This window comes from Mugil cephalus, chromosome 18 (assembly GCF_022458985.1).
Source record: "Mugil cephalus isolate CIBA_MC_2020 chromosome 18, CIBA_Mcephalus_1.1, whole genome shotgun sequence".
Lineage (NCBI taxonomy): Eukaryota > Metazoa > Chordata > Actinopteri > Mugiliformes > Mugilidae > Mugil > Mugil cephalus.
The window spans coordinates 7499605-7522135 of NC_061787.1; the positions used below are offsets into that span (position 1 = coordinate 7499605).

Here is a 22531-nt window from a genome sequence, read left to right on the forward strand (position 1 = left end):
CCACGTCAGTCGGTGCATTTGAACGAGCGTCCAGGGGTCCCGCGGCCACTTTCCCCGCCCCGACGTCCACCCACTCGCCTTCTCCGGACGCACTCAGTTAACCCACGTCATGTGTGCGGCTGGATTTCATTATCTCCCCCCTCTCCCGGGGTCTCTAATTGGGCCTCGCTGTTGCCGGCCTGGCACCTGCAGTCGGCCTACGTGTCGCCGTAGCCGTGGTAACGACAACGCTCTGTGATGTCAGTTCTCCTCCCAAGCCTCCGCGACTCTGCACGTCTTTCCCTCCCCCCCCCGCTCCTTCCCTCATCCCCCTCCGTCGCCTGCGCCGCCTCATTGTCCTCCATCCCCCCTCCAAGTGAAGAAATGTCACTCATTAGAAGTTACGTGGTGATTCTGTTTGACAACAGCCACCGCAGCCCACAGAGGCTGGATTAGACGACTTCAGTGCAGTTCGACGCTCACATGACTCTGCACGCTGCATGTGAGCACAAATTAGTAGATACCACGAGGTCAAATGGCTATCTGTTTCCCCTGTGTGTTGACTCAGTCCACACAGTCGACAAAGAAGAAAGTTGTGTTTAATGTCCACTTGGAAATTTTCCTGTTTCTCCTACTTTCATACTTACTGCATGCAGTTTGTCTGTACTTTCAGGGGAATCTGCACACAACAAACATGCAAGAAGAAATTTCATTATCTGTAAAATATTATTCACAGCAAGTTAAACCGTGGCCACGTGCTGCTGTTTTTCGTAGTATGGCTCTTAAATGTTCATCGTCAGCTTTCCGCGCGGCTTTCAGTGAAACGGTTTTTCCAGACTTTACCTATTAACCCTTTTGCAATATGCTTCGAAAAACTGCTACGCAGACAGTGAGTACGCGAAAAGGGGGAAGTGCTCAGGTTGTGACTGGAAACATGCTAGCGTGTGATTTCCTTCTCCTTGTGTCAGAGAGAGTGTGACGTGACGAGGGACTTCCATTACATTCGGGCAAGTTCTCAAGAAACGGCTGTTGCTCATCTGAGCCAGTGTGTTTCCTAATCACTAATAGCGTGGAAAAGCAACAGTGTGACTCGCTGGAGGTGTGACGAAAAAGCTGTTACTGGTCAGAAATAATAATGATAATAATAATAATAATGAGCTACCATGGGGGACCGCTCTATTGTGATCAGCCCTGTATCAGTATCACTTGCAGCCAACCGTTTCCTGTGCTTCGGAAGCTGTCTCTTCTTTGAAAGCACGTGTGCTGCATGTAAACATTTGAATGAGGAAGTGCTGCAGTCAAAGCAAAATAAGCTGATGAGGGGTTTCGGTTTTGTTGTCTGGCACTCTACTGAGCTAATATCTCTCTGTGCACTCCTACACTACATCTTAAAGAACTGTTATGTAGCCATAAAACACGAGACGCCACGTATTGATTTCTGGGCAATGCAGGGAGCCATCAAGAGCTGTAAATTTCTCCAAGACATGTGTCCCAACAACACTGCTGCCCGAGCACTGACAGTAGTTTCACAGCAATTGAGAGGAGTGTGATGGCAGCTTAGAGGTCCACAATCATCACAACGTCTCCATGATGAAGTGGCCAATTGCGGGGTCCCGTGTGGAAGTGAGGTTTAGCCCACTGGTGTGAAGGATGACCCTGAGGGTTGCTGAGTGATGTGATTGGATGGGCCGCGTGCTGCAAGCAGGAAACCCCTTTACTAATACTCACTCATCATTAACCCTTCAGCACCAGATTTACTGACCGCTTTTTACACGTTTCGCAGCATAGTTTTCCGTGCGCCGAGTTGCTGTTCCCGGCCATGTCTTGCTGCTTCGCTTCATAGTTCAAAACACTTCGGTAACACGTTCAGCCTATTGAGATTCTGAGGCTCCATCTGCTTTATGTCGGCAATTTGGAACAACCCCGCACACAGTCTTGCGCAAAGTTCGCACACAATCATGCACCATTCGTACATATTTTGACACTTTAGTTCTTCTATGTTTGTCGGTAGCTACATTTAAAGGCCTACAGGCTGTGTGTTTTTTCAAGAGCTGACGCAATTAGCGGATGAACTGATTAGTGGAACAATAGTTAGATTGATCTGACGTGTCAAATGGTTCCACGTGGTGAAACAAGCTGGATCATGATCACTTAAAATGTCCATATGAATGCCGCCCTCTTGTTGCGTTCTGAAAGTGGTGGCTATGTGTAGCTGTATAAAGATTTTATTTATATGTTTGAAATGGGTCTGAGGGAAAAAAGTGTTCTAGTCTCATCATTTTATTGTGCATTATGCTTGAGTTTGGACGAAACGTATGTCACCATCATCACATAACAAGTTCCAGGAGCTCTGCAGTCAGTGTAGCTAGCTCTGCTGTTAGAATGATGGTGAACGAGCATGGTCATCTTCTCTAAGGAAGATTTATAGAAGACACTTTTATTCATTTATTTTATTAATTTATTCCTCGTAGGGCACTGATTGGTCCACCCCGTTAACGCTGCATTCATGCTACGAGTGGCAAAAGTTACAAAACAGGCGTTTGCTAGCTAGCTAGCTAACTGGTGAAACAAATGGATGTGATTGGCTGACACGTCACGTTTACATAAATGTGGAAAAAAATAATTATTGCCTTAAACTAAACACGTTAGTTGACTGAAAATCGTTTTTCTCCAGCATGTATACTCCTTAATCAGAGTTTAACTAGACAACGTGTGTGGCTTACGACCCTGGAAAAAAAAACATCTAAGAAAGCCAGTTGCAGAAGAAGAAGAAGAAGAAGGTAAACAGAGTCGGGAGAAGAACCACCTGAGGGAGAGTAGCATCTTATCTGCACCATAAGTAGCGCACACATTATGTAGGAGTACCATAATATAATATGCCCTGTACCATAAAGATTAGCCACAAGCTCATGACCTCATCCCAAAAGGTAAACACTGAAATCCTACACATTAATATGGAAATCTTTAGGTGGATGGGTTCCTCAGTATGAGCTGGGTTCTGCTGAAGGTTCCTTCCTGTTCAAAGGGAGTAATTCCTTGCTGACGACGCCTTTGTGCTTGCCTCAGGGGTTTCAAGCTGACCGCGTTTTGTAAAGTGTCTACGAGAAACCTCGTATTATTATTGATGCTATATGAATATAATTGAACTGGATTGAATATTTAATTTTTTTTAGGCTTCAATAAGTTGAATTTTGACCGTTCCCTCATTTTTTAGACCAAACTATTTGTCAGTCAACGTCAGTGCTGATAGATGACTTCCGATAATCGCCATTTGTTGCAGCCTGTTTTTTTTTTTTCTTTTCTTCAAAACTAAAAGTACCCTCAACTCCATTCAACTTGATGCCTTAAGTGCAGCCATCCCTTTGATAGTCTATCAGGAAATCAATAATATTATGTCGTGGGGGAGTCTATAGCACATCACACCAATGAATAAAACATAGAACAAACGTTGTGGGAGAGACAATCCGGAGTGCATTAGTTAGACAGCGAGTAAACAAAACACAAACTGGCAGCTTTTCTTGCCCTAAAGCTGCAGACACAACCCGTAAGAGCAAACACACATACTGTGTGCAGTGAGGGCGACCAAAACATAGTGCCTGTTTGTTGGTGAATGAATGGAAGCACTGATAATTGAGCATTTCTCGTCACAGTGTAGTGCTGACAAAGAAGGCCAGAAGAGGCGATTTATGAACCGTGCCTGTCTCTGAGCTGAACAGTCTTGGGAGTTGAATCCGTAACACGCTACCACAGCTACTACTACTTCCATCCTTTTATGTAAACAAGGGAAAACGCAGGAAGGGCTTGGAGAGACACTTGAAAGGGTCTCTGTTCCTCAAAAGTTCTTGGAAAACTGCATCCTGTTTCTTCCCTCATCTTCAGAGAGGTGGAGGAAAAGCAGAAGTGACCTCTCCTTTAATGGGTAGCTGATGATGTCATATCACTACACAGATTCTTTGGTCTCCAAGTAAACCGGCTCCTCGGCGTGCTGATTGGCCCGACCGGCAGCGAGAGGGGGGAGGGTGATTTTCCTTCTTGCTTGTGGATTAATGCCTGTGCCTCGGTGAGCTCATCTCTTTCTTCTCTTTTTTTTCTGTTGTGTAACTTCGACAGTAATGCCTAATGTGGTCTGGGTAATCCAAAACTGGAGGATTTCTGGGGCGTCTTGTGATTAGAAGATGATGAGGTGTGTGTTTTCTGCACAGGTCCTAAGTAATCTTATTAACAAAAGGTGTTGACTCGCTCTTCCTGCTTTAAATCCAATAAATTAGCCTTATGCATGCTTTCCTTGGTTTCCTCGAGAGTTCTTTTATTCCTTAAGTCTCATCCCCTGTAGCCCCGCCGCTTGTCTTCTCTGCGGTGATGAACAGCGGCCTGAACTCTGCATTGCACCGGTTGCCCTCTGCAGTGAAACACAATGCCATGCGCCTCTATCACAGTCATGTCTGGGGCTACAGGTGACCAGCTGTCTGCCTGTGTTCCTCTCCTCTGGGACAGCTGGAGCCATCAATCAGCTGCACCCCCCTCCCCTCCTGCTCCTTCTTCCTTTGGCCCTGTTTTGTGGGTCGGTTTCACCACAACAACGCAACGTCAGACTGTCTCATCTGGTCTGTCGCTGCTCTGGGGGAACACTTCCCGACTTCCACGCTGTTCCGAACAACTTTTCTTGTTGCCAGGCTTTCGAGATGAGCTGTCTTGTTCTCAGCCAACTTTTTTTTTTTCTTCCAGGACTTTTATGGCATTTTGCTCCAGTCCAGTCTGAATTTTATGGGTTAGTGGTTAGGGTTAGTCCATTTGCATAGAGTGAACAGTTATAGGAATTCATCCAGAGATATCCTCCAACCACAACTCGTCCCTGGATGACTCTATCAGGACATTTACATGCATGTGGAAAAAAAACAATTATTGCCTTAATCGGACTTAAACTGGACAACTTAAGTGCATGTAAACACGTTACTCCGACTAAAATCGGAGTTCTCCTCATCCGATTAAGACGCCCAGATAATGCATCTGGAAATCCATTTTCTCCGCCGTGTATACGCCTTAATCGGACTTTAACTGGACAATGCGCATCCAACGTCCAAAACAGCCAGTCGCAGAAGGAGAATGTAAAGAGACGAGATTTAAAAGGTTGTACTATTATCCAAGTGGTTGTTGTTTGTAAATGCAGATTTGCCACACGAACGACTCTTGTTTATTACATGATGTAATAGGTCAATAAGATATGTTTCCGTCAGTTATTGCATTTTTTGAATAATAACCTGGATTTTGAGCTTGATTATGTAGGTCGAATGCTAATTGGCTGAACATCTATAGTTCACCACCGGAACTGCATCAAAAAATTCTAATAATAATAACAAAGTTGCACAAATGAAACTCAGCGTCACTCTGCTACATAGAATTTATTTGTCCTGTCTTTTTTGTGTGTGTGCGGCAAAGCTTTAACATCAGTAACAGCACAAATACGGTCAAGAGGAGTAGCCTGCAACTCCGTTTGATCCACATATTTATTACAGCGGATAGCAGCAACAGTTAGACATGCGTCTACGAAGCTGCACGTAGCACCAAACACCGTGCACCAGCACCGTGCTGGAGCCTTTAGAAGTCGTTTTATGATGCTTGCGATGGCCATAAATTGATACATTGTTGAGCCCACTCCACGCAGCACGTGCAGTCACGGGCCTTTCTCCCTCCGCAGATGGAAAGCATTGAAGCCCATTATTGTGCTCTTGGAGGGGCGTCTTCCACCATGAACTCTTTGGCACACTTTTAAAGAGAGTGGCCTTAATGTATTCAGGCCTGATTCACAGTGGCTTTGGCGCTTACAGCTACCATCCCCCTCGTCCTACACACACACTCACACACACACATATACAGATCTCTTTTTCTTAGAAGAGTGGGTAAACATGTGCGAGTCGCAGTGTTCCCTGGAACTTTTCCTTGTTTATCAAAAAGGGAACTGATGGGCCTGACAGGGGACTTCAAAGGGCAACATAAAAAGCATGAGTTCTACCGCCAAGACATTTCCTGTTTATCTCAAGAGAACTTCACTAAAGTCACTTCATCAAAGACCTAAAAAAAAAAAAAAAAACACAAACTCGAGATGACTGTTTTTTTTTTGTTTTTTTTACTTTTTATGTTAATGTTCCTGTTGCATAATGTGTGTCGAAAGAGCATTGTTGAACCTGTGTCAGTGATCCGGCGTTTACCAACGCTGCTGCTATAATTAGGCTCTACGCTGAACCAAACCACAGAGGCAGCAGAGTGAGCGAGAATGTCTCCGAGCTCTCTGGGTCTTGTCAAACAGAGGGCTAATTGTTAGTGATTATTAGGTATTTTTTCTATTTTTTTTTTTTTTTTTTTTTGGTGAAGAGGGCAGAATTCCTCAGTGACGGCCGCGACTGCTGCTCGCTGCTCATGTGACTGCCGGCTTCGTCCTCCCCGGCGGTGGATGCTTCATTGTTGTGTCTTAAAGAGTCGCAGGGCGACAGGGAAGCTAATTGGGTGGAGTCCGTCTGGACACACTGACTCCTGCCTCTTCTATTACCTTTGGACGCACCGAGGCAAAAAACAGCAACCTAGAAAGTCGTCATTACGGCAACACGTGCAGAGATAACAACAAAGATAACTGTTGCCACTATGAAACATTAATTTTTTGCTGAACCTTGTATTTTATTGCCAAAGCGGTGCGGTGAGCAGCTCAACAAACGTGATTTCTTCTCAAAGTACGGGAAAGGAATTTGGGTACAGAGACAGGGAAATTGTCCCGTATTCCACAAATAAATGTGCAAAGCGGGAGAAAGTCTGTCATAAATAAATAACACAAGAATACCTCTTCCTGTCTCCCTTTAATGATCTCAAAACCCCTGGGATTCCTGTTTTGTTGTTGTTGTTTTTTTTTGCACATACAGCAATGTAAAGGCTACACTCCCTCATTCTAATTATAGCTGTAACCGCACATGAAGAGGTGGCTGTGTTATTTACCTTCGAGCGTGACCTCGTTGTATCTGCTCTCACTTTTACTGCCGGACACTAAAAAAAAAAAAAAAGAAACAATCAAAACACATCTTGAATCTGTTAATCAGTGAGGATGTTTTTCTCTTTCTTTCGCTCGGCCTCATAACTCGCATAGCTTCAAAATGACTTGTTTTGGGTCCGCAAAAAAACAAGCGGTGTGACCTAATGCGTGTTATCTAACGCCATCACAAAGCCTCTCGCTTAAATGCTAATCAAGTGAAACTGCTGCCTCCGAGGGAAAGCGACAGAAAATCAAGAAAATCCACATGCTTGCATACTGTTTTTATTGTCGCACTTATTAACTCGTCTTCATTTGGGAGTCAGCCGCCCCGGCGGTGTTTCTGCCGTCATTCGGCTTGATGTGCTTGTTTTGCCTTTGAGGGTGACGCCCTAAATGGGGGGCCCTCAGGCGCAGCAAGCCGGTGAGAAAGGGGCCCCTCTATTAGCAGGAGACAATTAGCATAGGTCTATGTACACAGCTTTAGGAGTCCTCTCCTCAAATATCTCCAGTTGAGCACCTGTATTGACATTGGCAGAACACTTTGCCTCAGTGTTCGGGCCCAGCTGAGAATGAAAGCAAAGCATCTCAGTGTGCTCGCCGTGGGCAGCAAGGCTCGTAAATACCTGAGAAGGTTTCAGAGAAGGAGGGAAGGGAAGGGAAGGGAAGGGTGCAACACTGCTGCCGCTGCTGCTTGAATTTGCCTCATCGGCGATTACAACACCGTGGGATTTCAAACATTAAACCGATGATGTAACGTCATTGATGTGCGATAAGTGTGACGGTTCATTCATGAGTCTACGTTTCAGGGATCTAGGCAGGGTTTTTGGCAATTTCCCCGTGAAAAGATTCGTCAGCAAGCTGAGTTATCTGTTATATTGCGTTCTTTGAAGATCAGCACACGTCTGTAAAAGCAGCTGTAATCGATTAAATAAATGGTTAAGCAACACTGTTTGTTTAAACGATGGCTTGTTCAAAAGGCTTGGAAATTAGTGCAAATGAAAGACTCACGCGCAACGTGTTGAATGGAAAAAAAAAGGGAATTATTTATTTATTATTTATTTAGTTTCTGGCATAACAGGACTGGCAGGAAATTGCCGGCAGTAACTTCTTAGATAGCCCAGTTGTTGCCTGGCAACTGCTTCTAATAAACATCATCATAATCACATGAGCCCAAGTTAAATAGCATATTGTTCTTTATACACTTTTTTTTTTTATTGTTTCTGGACATTGAGCAAACGTTAATTAGGCAGAGTACTAATGAGGGAGCTTTAGAGGTGCTGATAGGCTCATTGTTTTCCAATCTAAACAACGAGCTGCTAACCATATGTTTAACAGACATCATCCAGTGTGGTCCCTGGTTTATTGTTTGAAAGTTTTATCTACTCATTTTTTTTTTTTGATATGTAACATTTGGCCTCGTTTGAACCTTAATTTCTCCAAGTTTCGCCTAAAAACATCAACAACAACGAAAAAACAGTAGCTAAGAGGACGTCTAACCTGTGAACGGCACATACTTGGCGGCGGGAAATTAACCTGACTTCTCCTAAATCATTTTTCACACAGCAGCTCTGAGTGTTTGTTATGGTAAGAGGCGGCGTTTCCTCTGAAAGCAGCCTTCACTTTTGTGTTTCGTGTAAAAAGACAGTTGAGTCATAATTTCATACGGCTTAGTCAGTGTGTTCCTTTAACTGGAAACAAGCCACGCCACGCAGGATTGCTGCGCCTCCCAAACACACATGATGTTATCTGTGTGCTGCTGCTGCTGCTGCTGCTGATCACCAGTGGCTCATGTGAGCGAGAACGTGGGGGATCCCTAGAAGTCCATCAGACCCGGGGAGGTTTGTTTGAAAACAAAGGGCGACGACGAAGGGGGCTGCCCTCTCGTTCGTACTAGACTCACGCGAAACATGTACAGTAAATGATAAAAGACACCACATTATAGTTGTTACAGTTTTTTTTAATCATTCTGACTGTCAGTGTGTCTGTTTGTCATCTATCTATTTTTCTAGATATGTTTTCTATCCACCCACCCATCTATATTGGTGTCTGTCTGTCTATTCGTTCTATTTCTACTTATGTGTCTGCCTGTTTTTAACTTTGTAGGTCTTTATCTTTCTGTCTTCCAACTTGTCTGTTTGTGTATTTGTCGTTTTTGTCTGTCTATCTGTCAATCTTTCCAGTCATGTGTGTCTGTCTGTCTGTCTTTTAATCTATCTTTCTGTTTTCCCACCTGTCTGTCTGTCTATCACCCACATATGTCTATATTAATGTCTATCTATCTATCTATCTATCTATCTATCTATCTATCTATCTATCTATCTATCTATCTATCTATCTATCTATCTATCTATCTATCTATCTATCTATGATTCTGACAGTAATTTATTATTAATAATAACAATAATAATAATAATAATTATAAGGAGCATTACTATTTAATGGTCCTGGTGGTTATTAGGGGCGGTGACCTGTGTTTCGGTCAGGTAGAGTGGGTACAGTAACAGTGGAGGACATGCAGGAAGCGGCGTGGGCTGCCTCCCTGTGTCACCGCCTGCGTCAGACCAGACGCCATGAGGGAGTTTTCCACTGACGAAAAAGGCTGCGCTTCTCGGCAGTCTGCTACAGACAAGGGAAGCGCTTCAGCTGGTACGGAGCCCCGTACGGCCACACAGACACAAGACAATAGCACCGAGAGAGCTGCCTATATGCGGGGATAAAGCGCTCTCTCTCCGCGCGTGTGTGTGTATGGTTGTTGTTTTTTTTTTTATATATATACATATACCTATATATTCGTGCCATTTGGATTACTACTTCCACCGTTTCCCTCATCGACTGTTCACCCGACGCTATTTGGTCCCTAATGGTGATCGGATACTTGAATTGGTGGTGAGTACAAACAGAACCGAGGAGTTCGCTCTCGGGTTATTGAACGCCGCAAATGAACGCGTTTAACCCCGGCGGAGGAAGGGAGGCAGATAATAGTTTGTCATTTAAATATCCACGCGTGAGAAATACTGCTGCTGTTGCTGTTGCTGCTGCCGCTGCTGCTGCTGGTGGTGTTGCTGTTGTGTGTGGTGGGGAATTTATTTGCTGTGTTTATATCTTCTTCCCTTTTCTCTCTGTCTCTTTTGAAAGACTTCACACCTAAGACGGTCGCGTTAACCTTTTCATTCTAGGCGCTGACACGCTTGTTTAAAGTGACTTTTAACTCATTGATTTTGGGGTTTGTTCGGACTCGAGAAAAACTGAGAGAAACGGAATGATTTGTTCGTTTAAGCGAGATTTAAACACTTGGGTTTCTCCAGTGGAAGAAACTCACATCGGATTTATTTGTACTTTACATCGCCGTGTTTTTTTTTTTCCTCCTTCAGTTTTTTTTTGGTTGCGGGTTCATTTGTGTGAACTGTTGATGAGGTCGGCTTTGTGTGTTCACTGTGTGCCGGAGTTGCTCTTGTTCACCTCGGCGGTGCTGGTGCGCCTCTTGTAACTCGAGCGACTCCTGAAGGCACTACATCCGAGCGCACAGCTGACAGAGCCGCTGTCATCGGAATTAGCATTAATCATGAGAAATGATCGGGTCAACGGGGAACCAGACGGAGTGGGCTGGCTGCTCCCGGGATTGCGCATGTTCGGACGGGTTTAATGATTGATTTCTGATTGGTGAGAAGAAAAAGGGGGGAGAAAAAAACAAAAAAACAAAAACACATTTCACCTCTTGCAGGTATCACGTTGAGAGACAGGTGGGGATAATGAACCTCTTTCATTGTCTCATCAATTTCCCTTTAACATTTTTTTTTTCTTTTTTTTTAATGTTGATACAAAAAAGATCGCACGTGCATCCGTTTAATTCCCACCAGAGAAATTTATTTATCGCTATTCTCACCCGAAGCTGTTTATTATATGAATATCCCAGGGGTTGACACTTATTTTATTTTTTTATTTTTTTTTTGTAGAGGTGTCTGTCTTAAATAAAGCGACTGAATCGGTGTAATCGTCTCTAGCGCGACCTCATCCGGATCATTTCTGGAAATCATGTTTTCTGGTATTAGGCTACAGAGAGAGCTGAATGATCCTTTGTTTACTGAGAAGGAACACAGCACTTGGTGCTGTGCATTTAATGTGCCTTGCGTTTCTTAGGAGTGCTCAGAGATGTTACATGGCTCTTTATCTCCACTTATATAAGACGATTTTCTATTTTTACCTCCAGTTTGAGGCACTGATCACCCTGGAGTTAGCCGCGTAAGAATGAAATGAAATGAAGGGGACGTTTGAAGGAATTTGGAACAAATGCCACCCGTGCCCCATAATTCCCCCGTCTCCATCATGTGATCTTGTGCTCGGCTAACCTTGTGGTGCCTGCAGCTGTCAGACCCGGCGCAGATAATCTGGATGGCCGCTTCCTGTGTGCTGCAGTTTATGTTTCACAACCTCAGGAAGCCCGTGCACACTTTTAGTATCTGTGTCCCCAGCCGGGAGAGGCGGCAGCACGGGCTGGGTTCAGACGAGGTTGTCTGTGCCTGCTTCGTTTTGGTCACGCAGGATGGCCCCACGCTTTTGTGCCTGGAGACGAGAGAGGAGTGTGTGTGTGTGTGTGTGTGTGTGTGTGTGGGAGGCGGAGGGGAGGGGGGGGGGGGGAGGTTTTAGCAGGGAGCCTGCCGACAGTCTCCAACACAGCAGCAGAGAGCTCCCATCTGCTTTGTCCTCTCCCAGCATTCCATACAGCAAGTGTCCCAGACTGGAGCACGACCCCTGAACCCACAGCCGCCTCCTCCCTTCCTCCACACTCGCTCACACACACCCAAAAGCTGCGTGCTTTCTGCTCGCGGGCTGTTATGCAAAACAGATTTTCTCAAGTTTGCTATTTTTTATTTTTTTTCAGTTTCTGATCCTTGCACAAATCACAGCTGCATGCGTTCGCTTCTTTTCTTTTTTTTTAATCTCACTCGGCGCGTAAGGACTCTCACGCCTTTCCGAGGAATGGAAGAGAAATCTTTATGTAGGTGAAAACTATCCCAAATCAGTCTAATGCAGGCATCAACCTAGCCATTCAAGTTTGGCCTGCATGGCAGATTAATGACAGCTGAGGTCATGTGAGGCCCACGTGTAAGCTAATACCCTGTCAGGTGTGGTTATATAGAAAAGGTAGCAGCTTTGCTCAAGTGCCTGATGGGAGCAGGGCTTTCCAGTGGTTAGCAGCAGAAAATACATCTGGGTTAGATAGAGCCTGTGTTCTTCTCCCACTATTACAGCGAGAGCAGTCGCTGCCAGAATGGAATTCCTGCGGCTTGGAGACACGACATTATTTATTTGTTTTGTACAATCCTCCCTCCTTCTTCCCACTACCTCTCCTTTTTGGAATCAGCCAGTGCACGGGTCAAGGCAGAGGAACAGAATGTTTCTGTGGCACAGTCACAGCGAGCTTTGGGCTCCAGTGAGAACAACAGGCTCATAGAGAGGTGGGTGGGTGGGTGAGGAGGGGAAGGGGAATGGGAGGGGGAGAGAGGGGAAGGGTGAAGCGAAGCAGGAGCTCTCCCTGCATTGTTCCAGCAGGTGGAGCGCTTCTGACTTAACAGCTGAGCCGAAAAGAAATGAGCCAGTGTTTCCCCAGCTGTGCGGGCGCTGGAACCCGGCCCGCCGTCACCTTGATGGCTCTGATCAATTACCTCCGTCCTCCTCGGCGACGGGGAGGGAAGCGGGAGGTGCGATGCCTCGGAGCCTGGAGCAAAGGGGGTGGGGGTGGAGGTGGGGTGGAGGGGCCTGCCCAGGCACGATTCCACTCACGCGGGAAGACTCCCAGGCTCATGATTATCACATTTTATGAGCACTCAGTCAGTCATTCAGACGCTGCACAAGGTTGTCAGTGTGCCATGTAAACGCTCTCAGCTGGCTAAGATTAGTGGGACTTGTGGCTCCCACCCACACTGTTATCAGCTGCGAAAGGGGCTGGACAGGCTGCGCGAGGGGGCAAAGTCAACTGTGACTTGTCCTGTCGGGCTCGAGGGGCAGACGGGGGCAGTTTAAACAGGCTGCTAGCTGACCTCTGCGTTTCCATGGATGCACAAACATTACAGTAAATCAGAAGCGGCGCAAACTTTGAAGTCCTCTTCGCGTGTAGCTGTTGCCACAAGTGAAGAACTTGAGGAAGAATAATTAATCGTAATAATAACTCGAGGCTCCTTGATAAGCTGTCTCCACCTCAAATAGAAATGTATATCAGCAGCCTGTAGCCGCATGTATCAAGATAATCTTATTCGACTGACATAGTTCCGCATCTGACTTAAGCCGTGTAGCGTTTCTGGTGACAAATCTCTTTGCTCGGAGATTTATCTTCCCAACTCTGACAACTGGCATGGGAGCACCTCGGTGGATGCGTCCTTTATCCGCCTGCCTGTGTGTGGTTGATGGAATGACAGTGATGCATAATTTAGTGCGCGCTGAAAACATGCTATGCTGCCTCTCCGGGCTCGGCTGTCCGATCACATCCATTCTCCGTTTAGAGCAGCCATTCACAGGCGCCGCTTTCTTGAGGAGCCAGCGCCGAATTCCTCTCTTTTATCTTTGTTCTCCCTCTCTCTCTCCCTTTCTCTCTCTCTCCGCCCTCTCCTGCAAATGAGACATTGCTTGATGTCGTCTTTTTTTTTTTCTTCCCTCTACCGCGGGTCCCCCGTTTCCATCCGCTCTCCGTGCTCTCTTGGCCTTGTTCTGTGGGTGCAGCAGCTGAGCGGGCTGAGAAGCTCCAGATTGACTACAAGCCGTCCCCTTGCCAGGATTAACCTCTCGCCATTGTTTCTGCCCGTTGAACAGGATTAACAAATCAATGTGTCAGGTAGACTGCAGTCAAGAGACAATGACCCAGTTCTGACACCACTGCCCCCCCCCTCCCTCCCTGCAACCTCTCCCCCTCTCCTCTCTCTTCTGCCTCACTGCAGCTTTTAATTAAAAAGACTTTGCTTAGCTGGCGCTATGCACTCCCTGGAGGATGCCTCATAGCTTTGTTTTCCTTTTTTTTTTTTTTTTTTTAGTGCAGGGAAATGGGGATGATGGCAAAAATGTAAGGTGAACCCTCGTGCACTCCTCCGCCGCCTCTGTTCTCGCGGCGGAGGCGCAACGGTGCAGCATTCGGAAGGCGCACATGTGTCGTCAGACATGCGAACACACAAGCAACAGATGCTGCGCCCAGGTGTTTCTAAATTGTTTCAAGGCAAATCCCACGACGTGATAATATCAGTAGCTGTGAAAAAGCATTTGGAGATTATTTTGCGCTTGAGCGACTTGATGCATGGGAATTGCGCGTCTCCTCTGCTCATTGGTGCTGCGGCGTTAAAAAAAAAAAAAAAAGGAAGCACCGAGGCGCCTTTTTGTTTGTTGCAGGGGACGGCATGAGCCGGCCTGACCTATTGCAAGGTGAATCATTCATCATACGTGCACTGGGGACAACAATATCTGACTGCAGCAATAGCAATAACCCCACTGCACGCCTGCAGAGCTGCCCCCAGCGCCTATACGAAGGTGTCAGCCTCTTGCCCTTCGCCTTCATCCTTGTCAAGAGGAGGACTCGTTTTGCATAATTGCTCCCTGTTGCGTGCTGAAAAGCAACCCCTCCCTGCACACACTCTGAGGTATTTTTTTTTTTTTCGTTTCTTCGAGTGCTGACCCTTGCGTAACACGCTGATAAGACGAGCTTGCAGGTCACACAGGGAGTTAAAGTTCCTCCAGTCGTTGGAGGATTTATGACGCGTTCAGCCGTCTGCTCAGGAGCCGGCGGTGACACTTGACAGGACAGTTGGGTGTTTGCGCGTCCGCTCCGTCTAATAACTGACCCAGTTGAGTTATATTTAACTTGATGCAAATGTATGTAAAGATCCCTACTCTGCAATTATCCAAAAAAAAAGAAGAGGAAGAAAGAAAGAAGCCGAAGCAGAAAATTACCTTTGACTATGAACTTTTTTTTTTTTTTTTTTGCAAGATTATAGGTATTACCAAACAAACACGGCTAAAAATAATCAGAAACGGGCCGTGTTCAAGCTGCAGCAGCTGCGAGCGATTTGGCCACGGTTCCCGACGACAGTAAACAGTTAGATGGCGAAATGATCTCTTTATGGTTAAAGCGAAAAGCCTGCCTTCCCAATTCCACATCATCGCTGGGAGTGTCTGCGCTGGAGCGGAGCCCAGTCATGTCTCTCCTCTCCCCTCACTTCCTTCCTCGCTCCGTCCCTCCTTGTTTAAGTTAGCAGGAGCTCGGCTCCCTGGCTGCGATGATGGACTGTCCCGTGCAGCGGCCCGCTATCCGCCTTCCCAGAAGTCGTCGTCTGCCCTGTCGTTTGTTTGAGTCGCATGGAACGTTTGTGTCCCGGAACCGTAAAATACACAAGCAGTACCCTTCCTTCTCGTAACACGTGTTCGTCTTTCATGCAAGTGGGTTCTTATCTCTTCTTATCTTTTTTTTTTTTTCTTCCTCTGGAACAATGCGGGGATTTATCCGATCGACGAGGCTCGAGCAGATTTCACAGGTTCGAGGGGAAGTGGCAGAGCTTTAAGTGGCGATCATGTTCTTTTGCTCGGGGATTGATTGTTTTTATTGCTGAACCAGCAGCCTCCCTCGTGGGACCTCTGAAGAAATGCAGGAGTTGCATAACAAATCATCTTGACGATGCATAGCTGTGCACATACACTAAGAGCTATGCAAACAAGCCTGGCGTTGGGCCCGCGCGCTTGATTGCGAAGCAAAGCGAGACGCCTGTGCACAGGCGACCGGGTCACCTTTTGTTCGGCCTCCGATCAATGCATTCGAGCCGAGCTGACGGGGTCTGGGAGAGGGTGAAGCGTCCAGTAATTGTTGACTTGGGCGAATAGGACTGACTGATTGATTGCTTCCTGTGCCGCGGTGAACTCCCACTCTCAGCTGAGTGCAACACGAGACTTGGATGCGTACAGTCTCACATGGCCGAGCACAGGACTCATTTGTATCACTGTGGGGGGAGAGAAAAAAAAAAAAAAGAAAGAAGAAAAGAAAAACGAGCGTGTGTGCAAAAGCGTCCGTGCAGCGTACAGATGGTGTTCATTTATTTTAGCTGTTGAGATATGGCCAGATAAGTGAGAATGATTCGCTAACAACCGCTGTCTTTGCTCCTGTCTGCAGATTGTACGCACTGACGCCATGAGTGGGCTTCTCAAGAGGAAGTTTGAGGAGGTGGACGAGGACCCATGCTACTCCTCGCCCTCGCCCTCGTCCCTCTCCTCCGCCTGCTCGGGCTGGGACTCGGAGGGGGAGAGCTGCTACTCGGACACCCTGGATTCCACCCCCAGCAACCCCGGCTCCCCGGCAACGCATTTCAACAGTGAGTGTCCTCTTCCAGCGCCGATAAATCACGGACGGGGGGGGGGGGGGGGGCCGATGGCACATGCTGCTTTTAAACGTGTTCCCTCACCTTGTCTTCAGCATCCGCAAAAAGGCTCTGATAACAAAGCCATAAAAACGGGGGAGAGGTTAAGGAATTTATTCTGCTGGCAGCCCATGAAACACTTCGCAGAAATGATTTCAGACTTCTGCAATGAATACCTCTTTTGATTTCATGCCCTAAAGCTGCAAAATGGCTAATCGCATTATGCAGTGACTGCTCACCTTGGCTCCATCCCCACCTTCCTCCTTGCAGACAGACAGACAGACAGACAGGGTCTGACTTTCTCTTTGTCGTTTTTTTAAGAAATGTGGGTCGTGCAGCATTTGGGCTGTTTCTGTCCGGACCCCGGGGTTGCGGGTCTTTTAAGGGGGGCCGGCGATGGTTGGAGAGGGGCCGTGGCGTACAGGAGAAGGGCAAACAGTTGTGAGGTTTCCAGGATGGTGGGGCAAGGAGCCAGGAAGAGACGCATGGCGGGCTGCCAAAGCCGGGAACACACAGCGCCTTGTCTGAAGCCCGGGCACGCACCCAGCACAGGTGCTGAAAGAGGCTGGGTGAAGGGGATACACACCAAAAAAAAAAAAAAAAAAAAGAAAAAAAAAGAAAAGTGGGGGCAAGACAATCAAGAAAAGAATCGCATGCAGACACAGCTAGAGGAGCAGATTGAGTGGGCCATTATGATCTGGTGTTTGTGTTGGATGCGGAGTTGTTTGCCATTGTGAAGTGAAGGAGAGGGGGGAAAAAACAGCACCTCTTTTAGAGGCAGGAGAAAAGGTGTCGTTTGTCTCCTGTGGGTGTCATAAGCCCGACTGGATTTGATGGATGCGAAAGCCGGAGCTGGCAGTTCGTTTCATCTGTATTACCCCTAGCGGCAGATTAGACAACACAGTGAGGTTATTGTGCGTCGCGCTGAGGCAAAAGGCTCCTATTCTTCCTCTGAGCCTCAATTATCACACCGAGTGCGTTTCGACGGCTGCTCGTTCAGGGGTGTGTCGTGAGAAATTTCCCTGGCTGAGAAAAACGGGACTTTACAAGGAGTTTCCCACCACATCATCATAAAGGTAGTGCCCGACTCATGTGGATTGTGGATTATCATGTTTTTCCTGACATGATCGCATAAAAAAAAAAAAAAAATGAAGAAAAATGTTCTCTGGCGGCTCGAGCAGAGGAAAAAAAAGTCCTGTTTTGAGTATTCCTGGGCAGAGGAAGTGGAATTTATAATAAAGCACACATATGGTTCTACTTTGTTTCCCATATAGTTTCATTGTGTTTGTCTGGGTATAGAAAGGTGAACCCGTGACTCCTGCCAGTTGCTGGGATTGACAGCCAGCAGAGAGACTAGGGTGGGCGAGTTTCCACCCTTCACCCCATCAGGAAGACTCGAGCATTTACTCGCCACTCGTTCGTGACCCCGGCTGCTCTGCTTCCTCCACTGTGTTGTCCACCAAAGGGAAATTCCTGGGCTGGGTGTTTTTTTTTTTTTGTTTTTTTTTTTGTCGTGGGACAAAGCTGAATGGATTCTTGGTAGTTTAGGTTTCACTTTACAGGATGTGAGTGCGTTGGACTCCTGTTAGCAGTGTCTTTTAATTGGGTACATGATAAGGCCGGGGCAATGAATCAGAGGGGTGTCCTTTTACAGTCCGCTCAAGCAGCATTCGCACGCAGCTCAAAAAAAAGTCAAGCGGAGGGCCGTTATGCCACCTAGTGGCACAGAAGAAGGCACAACCCCCCCTACCCTTCCTTACTTGGACAGTGTGTGATCTAATCTAATGATTTTTTGTTTTTTTTTCCTCCGCAGCAACGTCCATCCTTAAGAAATCAAAGAGAGCGCGACGGGGCAACGTGACGTTCGACCAGGTGACGGTGTTCTTCTTCCCCCGGTGCCAGGGCTTCACCAGCGTTCCCAGCCGAGGCGGCTGCACCCTGGGCATGATGCAGCGCCACAGTGCCCTGCGCACGTACACCCTCGCGGAGTTCGCCGTGGAGCAGCGTCTCCTGCGCCGGGAAAAACTCCTCAACAGACTCAGGGAAGAGAAGCTGGAAGCTCTCAAACTGAAGGTGAGGGAACGTACAAGTAAACGGGTCACTAGAGGGTCAAATTCCGTAGCGGTCAACGACTAAACGCGGTCCCTCTTGCTTTCGCTTCAGCTGACAAAGAACGGGACCCAGGAGAGCGAGGAGGCCGAGCAGCTGACGGTGGACGACATCCCAGAGCAGGACATCGACATCAGCGGCGCGAACCTGGACGAGGGCTCCTTCCTGCAGCCGTACCCGTCTAAGCGGCGCTACGCGCTGCTCCGGGCGGCTGGTGTGAAGAAGATCGACAAGGAGGAGAAGAGGCAGCTGCACGAGCTGAGGCTCTCCAGGGAGAATTGTGGTTGCGACTGCCAGGGCTTCTGCGAGCCCGAGACGTGTAGCTGCAGCCTGGCTGGCATCAAATGTCAGGTAAGAAAAAGCCCCTAAAATGTTACGCTCATAAGAGCAACCACACACAACACAACCTGAGGGTTTCCGTTACATTCATGCGGCCTGAGATTTAACCGCTTCCTCCCGTTTCCCATAGATGGACCATTCCTCTTTCCCGTGCGGCTGCACCAAGGACGGCTGCGGAAACACGGAGGGTCGCATAGAGTTCAACTCCACCAGGGTACAGACGCATTACATCCACACTATCATGAAGCTGGAGCTGGAGAAGAGGCTGGAGGAGCAGTCGAGCACGGAGGAGGAGGAGGAGAAAGCGACAGGTGCCGCCCCGCTACCAGCAGTGCCCTCGTTCCCCTTCAGCTCGGAGCTGGCGGCGGGCGGAGAGAACAGTTGCAGCAGCGACATGACGGACTTATCGGACTCCTCGGGTCAGAGCGAGGACTCGGAGGCTGGCGGGAGCCCGTGCGCGCACCGCACCCAGCTGGACGTCGACGAGAAAGGCCTGAGCCGCATCCTCTGCTTCAGCGACACGGAGAACTGCTCGAGGAGTAGCAGGGACGGCGGGGATAAGAACAACACGGACGCTCGGTGCCCAGATCAGCAGCAGGAGCAGCAGCTGCCGTCCACGGAGGCGTTCGGCAGCTTTAGCATGGTGGACTTCGCCGACGAGAACGACAACATAGACGCCGCGCTGTTGGGCGATCACACGGACAATCGAGCGACGGCCATTTCGGAACTTTTGGACGAGAACGCCAACCAGGGAAACGCCCTTTTCCACAGCAGTAGCGTGCCGCACACGCCCTCCCCCACCGTCGACCGCTCCGCGAGCTACAACATGGACCTGAGCCTCTCCTCAGAGTCAGACCTGGAGTTCTTCGACGGTTTCCCCTGCTTGGGGCCCAGCTCACTCTACAACTCCCTCAAGGAGTACGAGCACATGGACAACTTTTTTCAATTTCAGTTGCCTAGTTACCCCAGTTTCCCCGCAGCTAGTGACCCTGGGACCTGCCTTCTAGAGTCACTGATCGGCCTTTCAGAGTCCGTCCCAGAGCCCCCTGCCACATTTACAGACAATCAGCTGTTGGAGGAAGCCATGAAGTTGTCTGTGATGGAGTCTGTGAAAGTTTGACACGACGTGAAAAATCTGTGGACGGTGCAAGAAAAAAACGGGAGTTTTCCGATGGGGACTGAAAATGCACATAAGATGTCAACAAGTTGGAGGAAGCTGTGATTTCCCTCTTGCCTAATAAATGTTCAAATTCCAGACTTGCCTTCAAAACGTTAGCAAAGCAGATTGGGATTATTGCTGTGTGAGATGGCAGCTAGTGTTAAAAGTGAAGAGATATATATATATTTAAAAAAAAAGAAAGAAAAAAAGATCAATTTGAACAGGCCCATAGAAAACCAATGATGGCTCTCATTTCCTAAGAAAGCTCTTTTAACCAAACCAAGATCACCAACCATATGCTAAACAGGAATCAACCTTAACTGGGGCCAGGTTGGGAATCTCAACACAGCTGAATGTGCACCTCAGGGATTTTTTTCTAGCTTTCTAGCTTTTGGAGGCAATGTATGGTGACCATTGCTGTGATGGCCTTCGTATGAAACCAGAGTCAAATTGCAACTAAGTCCTGTTCGTATTTGGGCGTATATCCAAATCACTTGAGCAGGTGGGGTCCTCCTTGTGTAAAATCCTGAAGCTATCTCCTGAAGACCTTCGAAAAGGTCTTATATGGTACAAAAAGATACCCCCCCACCCCACCCCCCAAAAAAAAGCTCCTCGATCAGCACTTTATCTGTGAAAATAGTTATGTATGAATAGGCATTGTTTTGGTCATATGGGATCGATTCAACAGTTCAACGCTAAATTATGGAGTTTCTTATTTATGAGCTGGGTAACTAGACGTAACGCTCATACCATTAAAAAGCTGTATTATTACTTTTGTTTTAAATTATTTCCTTTATGATTTTTATTTATTTCTGATAAAGCCTACGTTCACACAAGCAGCACTGTGGTTTGATATTTTCACCTGAAAGTGCAATCTTCCTTTTCCTTTTTCTCCATATCACATTTAGGCATTGCTATGGGAAACGGGACCAAGAGTCCATCAGAAAGTATTTAATATCTATTCTCTTTAACATTTTTTTTTCCTTTTGTTTTTTTTTTTTTTTTTTTTTTTGGTAACTTATTATGACATTATTTCATTAGTTATTTAATTTAAGACATTTTGGCAATAAAAAAAAAATGGGCTGTTGTAAAGTTTACTGGATGTGCCTGCTTATCAGGGGAGCCATGCCTGCCCACGGTGTGTGCACAGTGCTTCCATTTAAGCTTTGGGACTGAAAACTGTGGAATCTCCCTAATCACTGAAACTAAATTATGGGTCTATTGTATCGCTGCCTATAATATAACCATAGAAAATTACACTAATATTTTGTAACTAATTTATGTAGGATGACAAAAAGAATTCTAATCACTGACAAATTGAGTATTTTATTAAGAAATCGAAAATGAGTCATTTTCAATCTGGGACGACCTTTGTAATATATGAATTAAAGAGAAATGTCTACTTATGAAGGTTATTGCTCTCCAGCATTCTGAAGTATTTTTCATAGGCAGCCTTATGGGTAGATATCTTAGAGAAATGCCACTAAAAACTGAGTAAATTGCATAGATCAATTTGATTGTACTCTGAATTGTTTTGGAAGTCTGTGACTTGGGTTACAATATGTTATAATTAATGACACACGTAAAGGTTTTTTTTTTTTGTGGATAAAAGCTGCATATATTATACGGTTTTTATCGCACGGGAAAAAAACCCTGAAAGTTGAAGAGTTGCCTCGTTAATTGTAGAACAAGACCTTTCAACGGCGATTGTGCCGTCGCCTATGTGAAGAGCTGAGGGACACTAGAGAGCTGATGTACATATCTCACCCTTTCTACAGCTGTTTCAACAGCCTTTCTGGACCCTTTAGAAATTATGCATGCAGGTCCTGTTTGTTAAAACTTGTTCTGATTAATTGTATACTTTGAAAAGTGCAGAGTGCACATCGGAAATGTATTATTCGCTTTTTGCCTTTTTGATTACTTTGAAGTCCATCCGATATGTTCATACGCCGCGAAGAGGGCACTAATTTTTTTATCTTATTTTTTTTTTTCCTTTTTGCAAACATTTGTTTCTCTTGTACAAAACATTGAATCTCATGAAGAAATGGCAACAGTGAGTGTTTATCAGTGTAATGTATTACAGTACAGTTTATTTTCAAAGAACGTGTCTTACTTTTTCGCCTTTTGTGTTGTACATATTTCTGCTTGAATGGTCCTGCAGAGCAAACAAAGCTGCTTTATTTTTTACATATTCACACATTAACCTGCTGTTCAAAAACAGATTCTGTCATCTAAGCCATTTTGACAGCCTGTCCCTCCAAATAACAATAAAAAAAAACATTTTCTAAATGCTTGACTTCGTTGTTTGTGCTTATTGAACTTTATGTGTTGGTGGAAGAAGGCTATTTAAAGTTAAAGTTATTATTGGCTAAATATAGACCCCTTCAGGGTTTTTTTGGGGGCGGGGCTTAACTGGATGCCACACATCTCGAGCACTACAGCCTATAAACGACATTTAGCATATTTCAGTGGGCTGTTTTGGCAAGACTGGACGAGGACAACACATATTTTAGAGAATATAATGATACACCCACTCTCCGTGCGTGT

The 22531-nt window shown here is 46.4% G+C and overlaps 1 protein-coding gene across 1 annotated transcript; it reads left to right on the top strand.

The window, feature by feature from the left end:
* Positions 1-9604: 9604 nt before the first annotated feature.
* On the top strand, positions 9605-22280 carry csrnp1b (cysteine-serine-rich nuclear protein 1b). Its single transcript, XM_047567942.1, has 5 exons — positions 9605-9880; positions 16134-16332; positions 18191-18450; positions 18541-18837; positions 18956-22280. The coding sequence occupies exons 1-5, from the start codon at positions 9740-9742 to the stop codon at positions 19943-19945; spliced, it is 1887 nt and encodes a 628-aa protein (XP_047423898.1). The 5' UTR covers positions 9605-9739; the 3' UTR covers positions 19946-22280.
* The last annotated feature ends 251 nt before the right edge of the window (positions 22281-22531 follow it).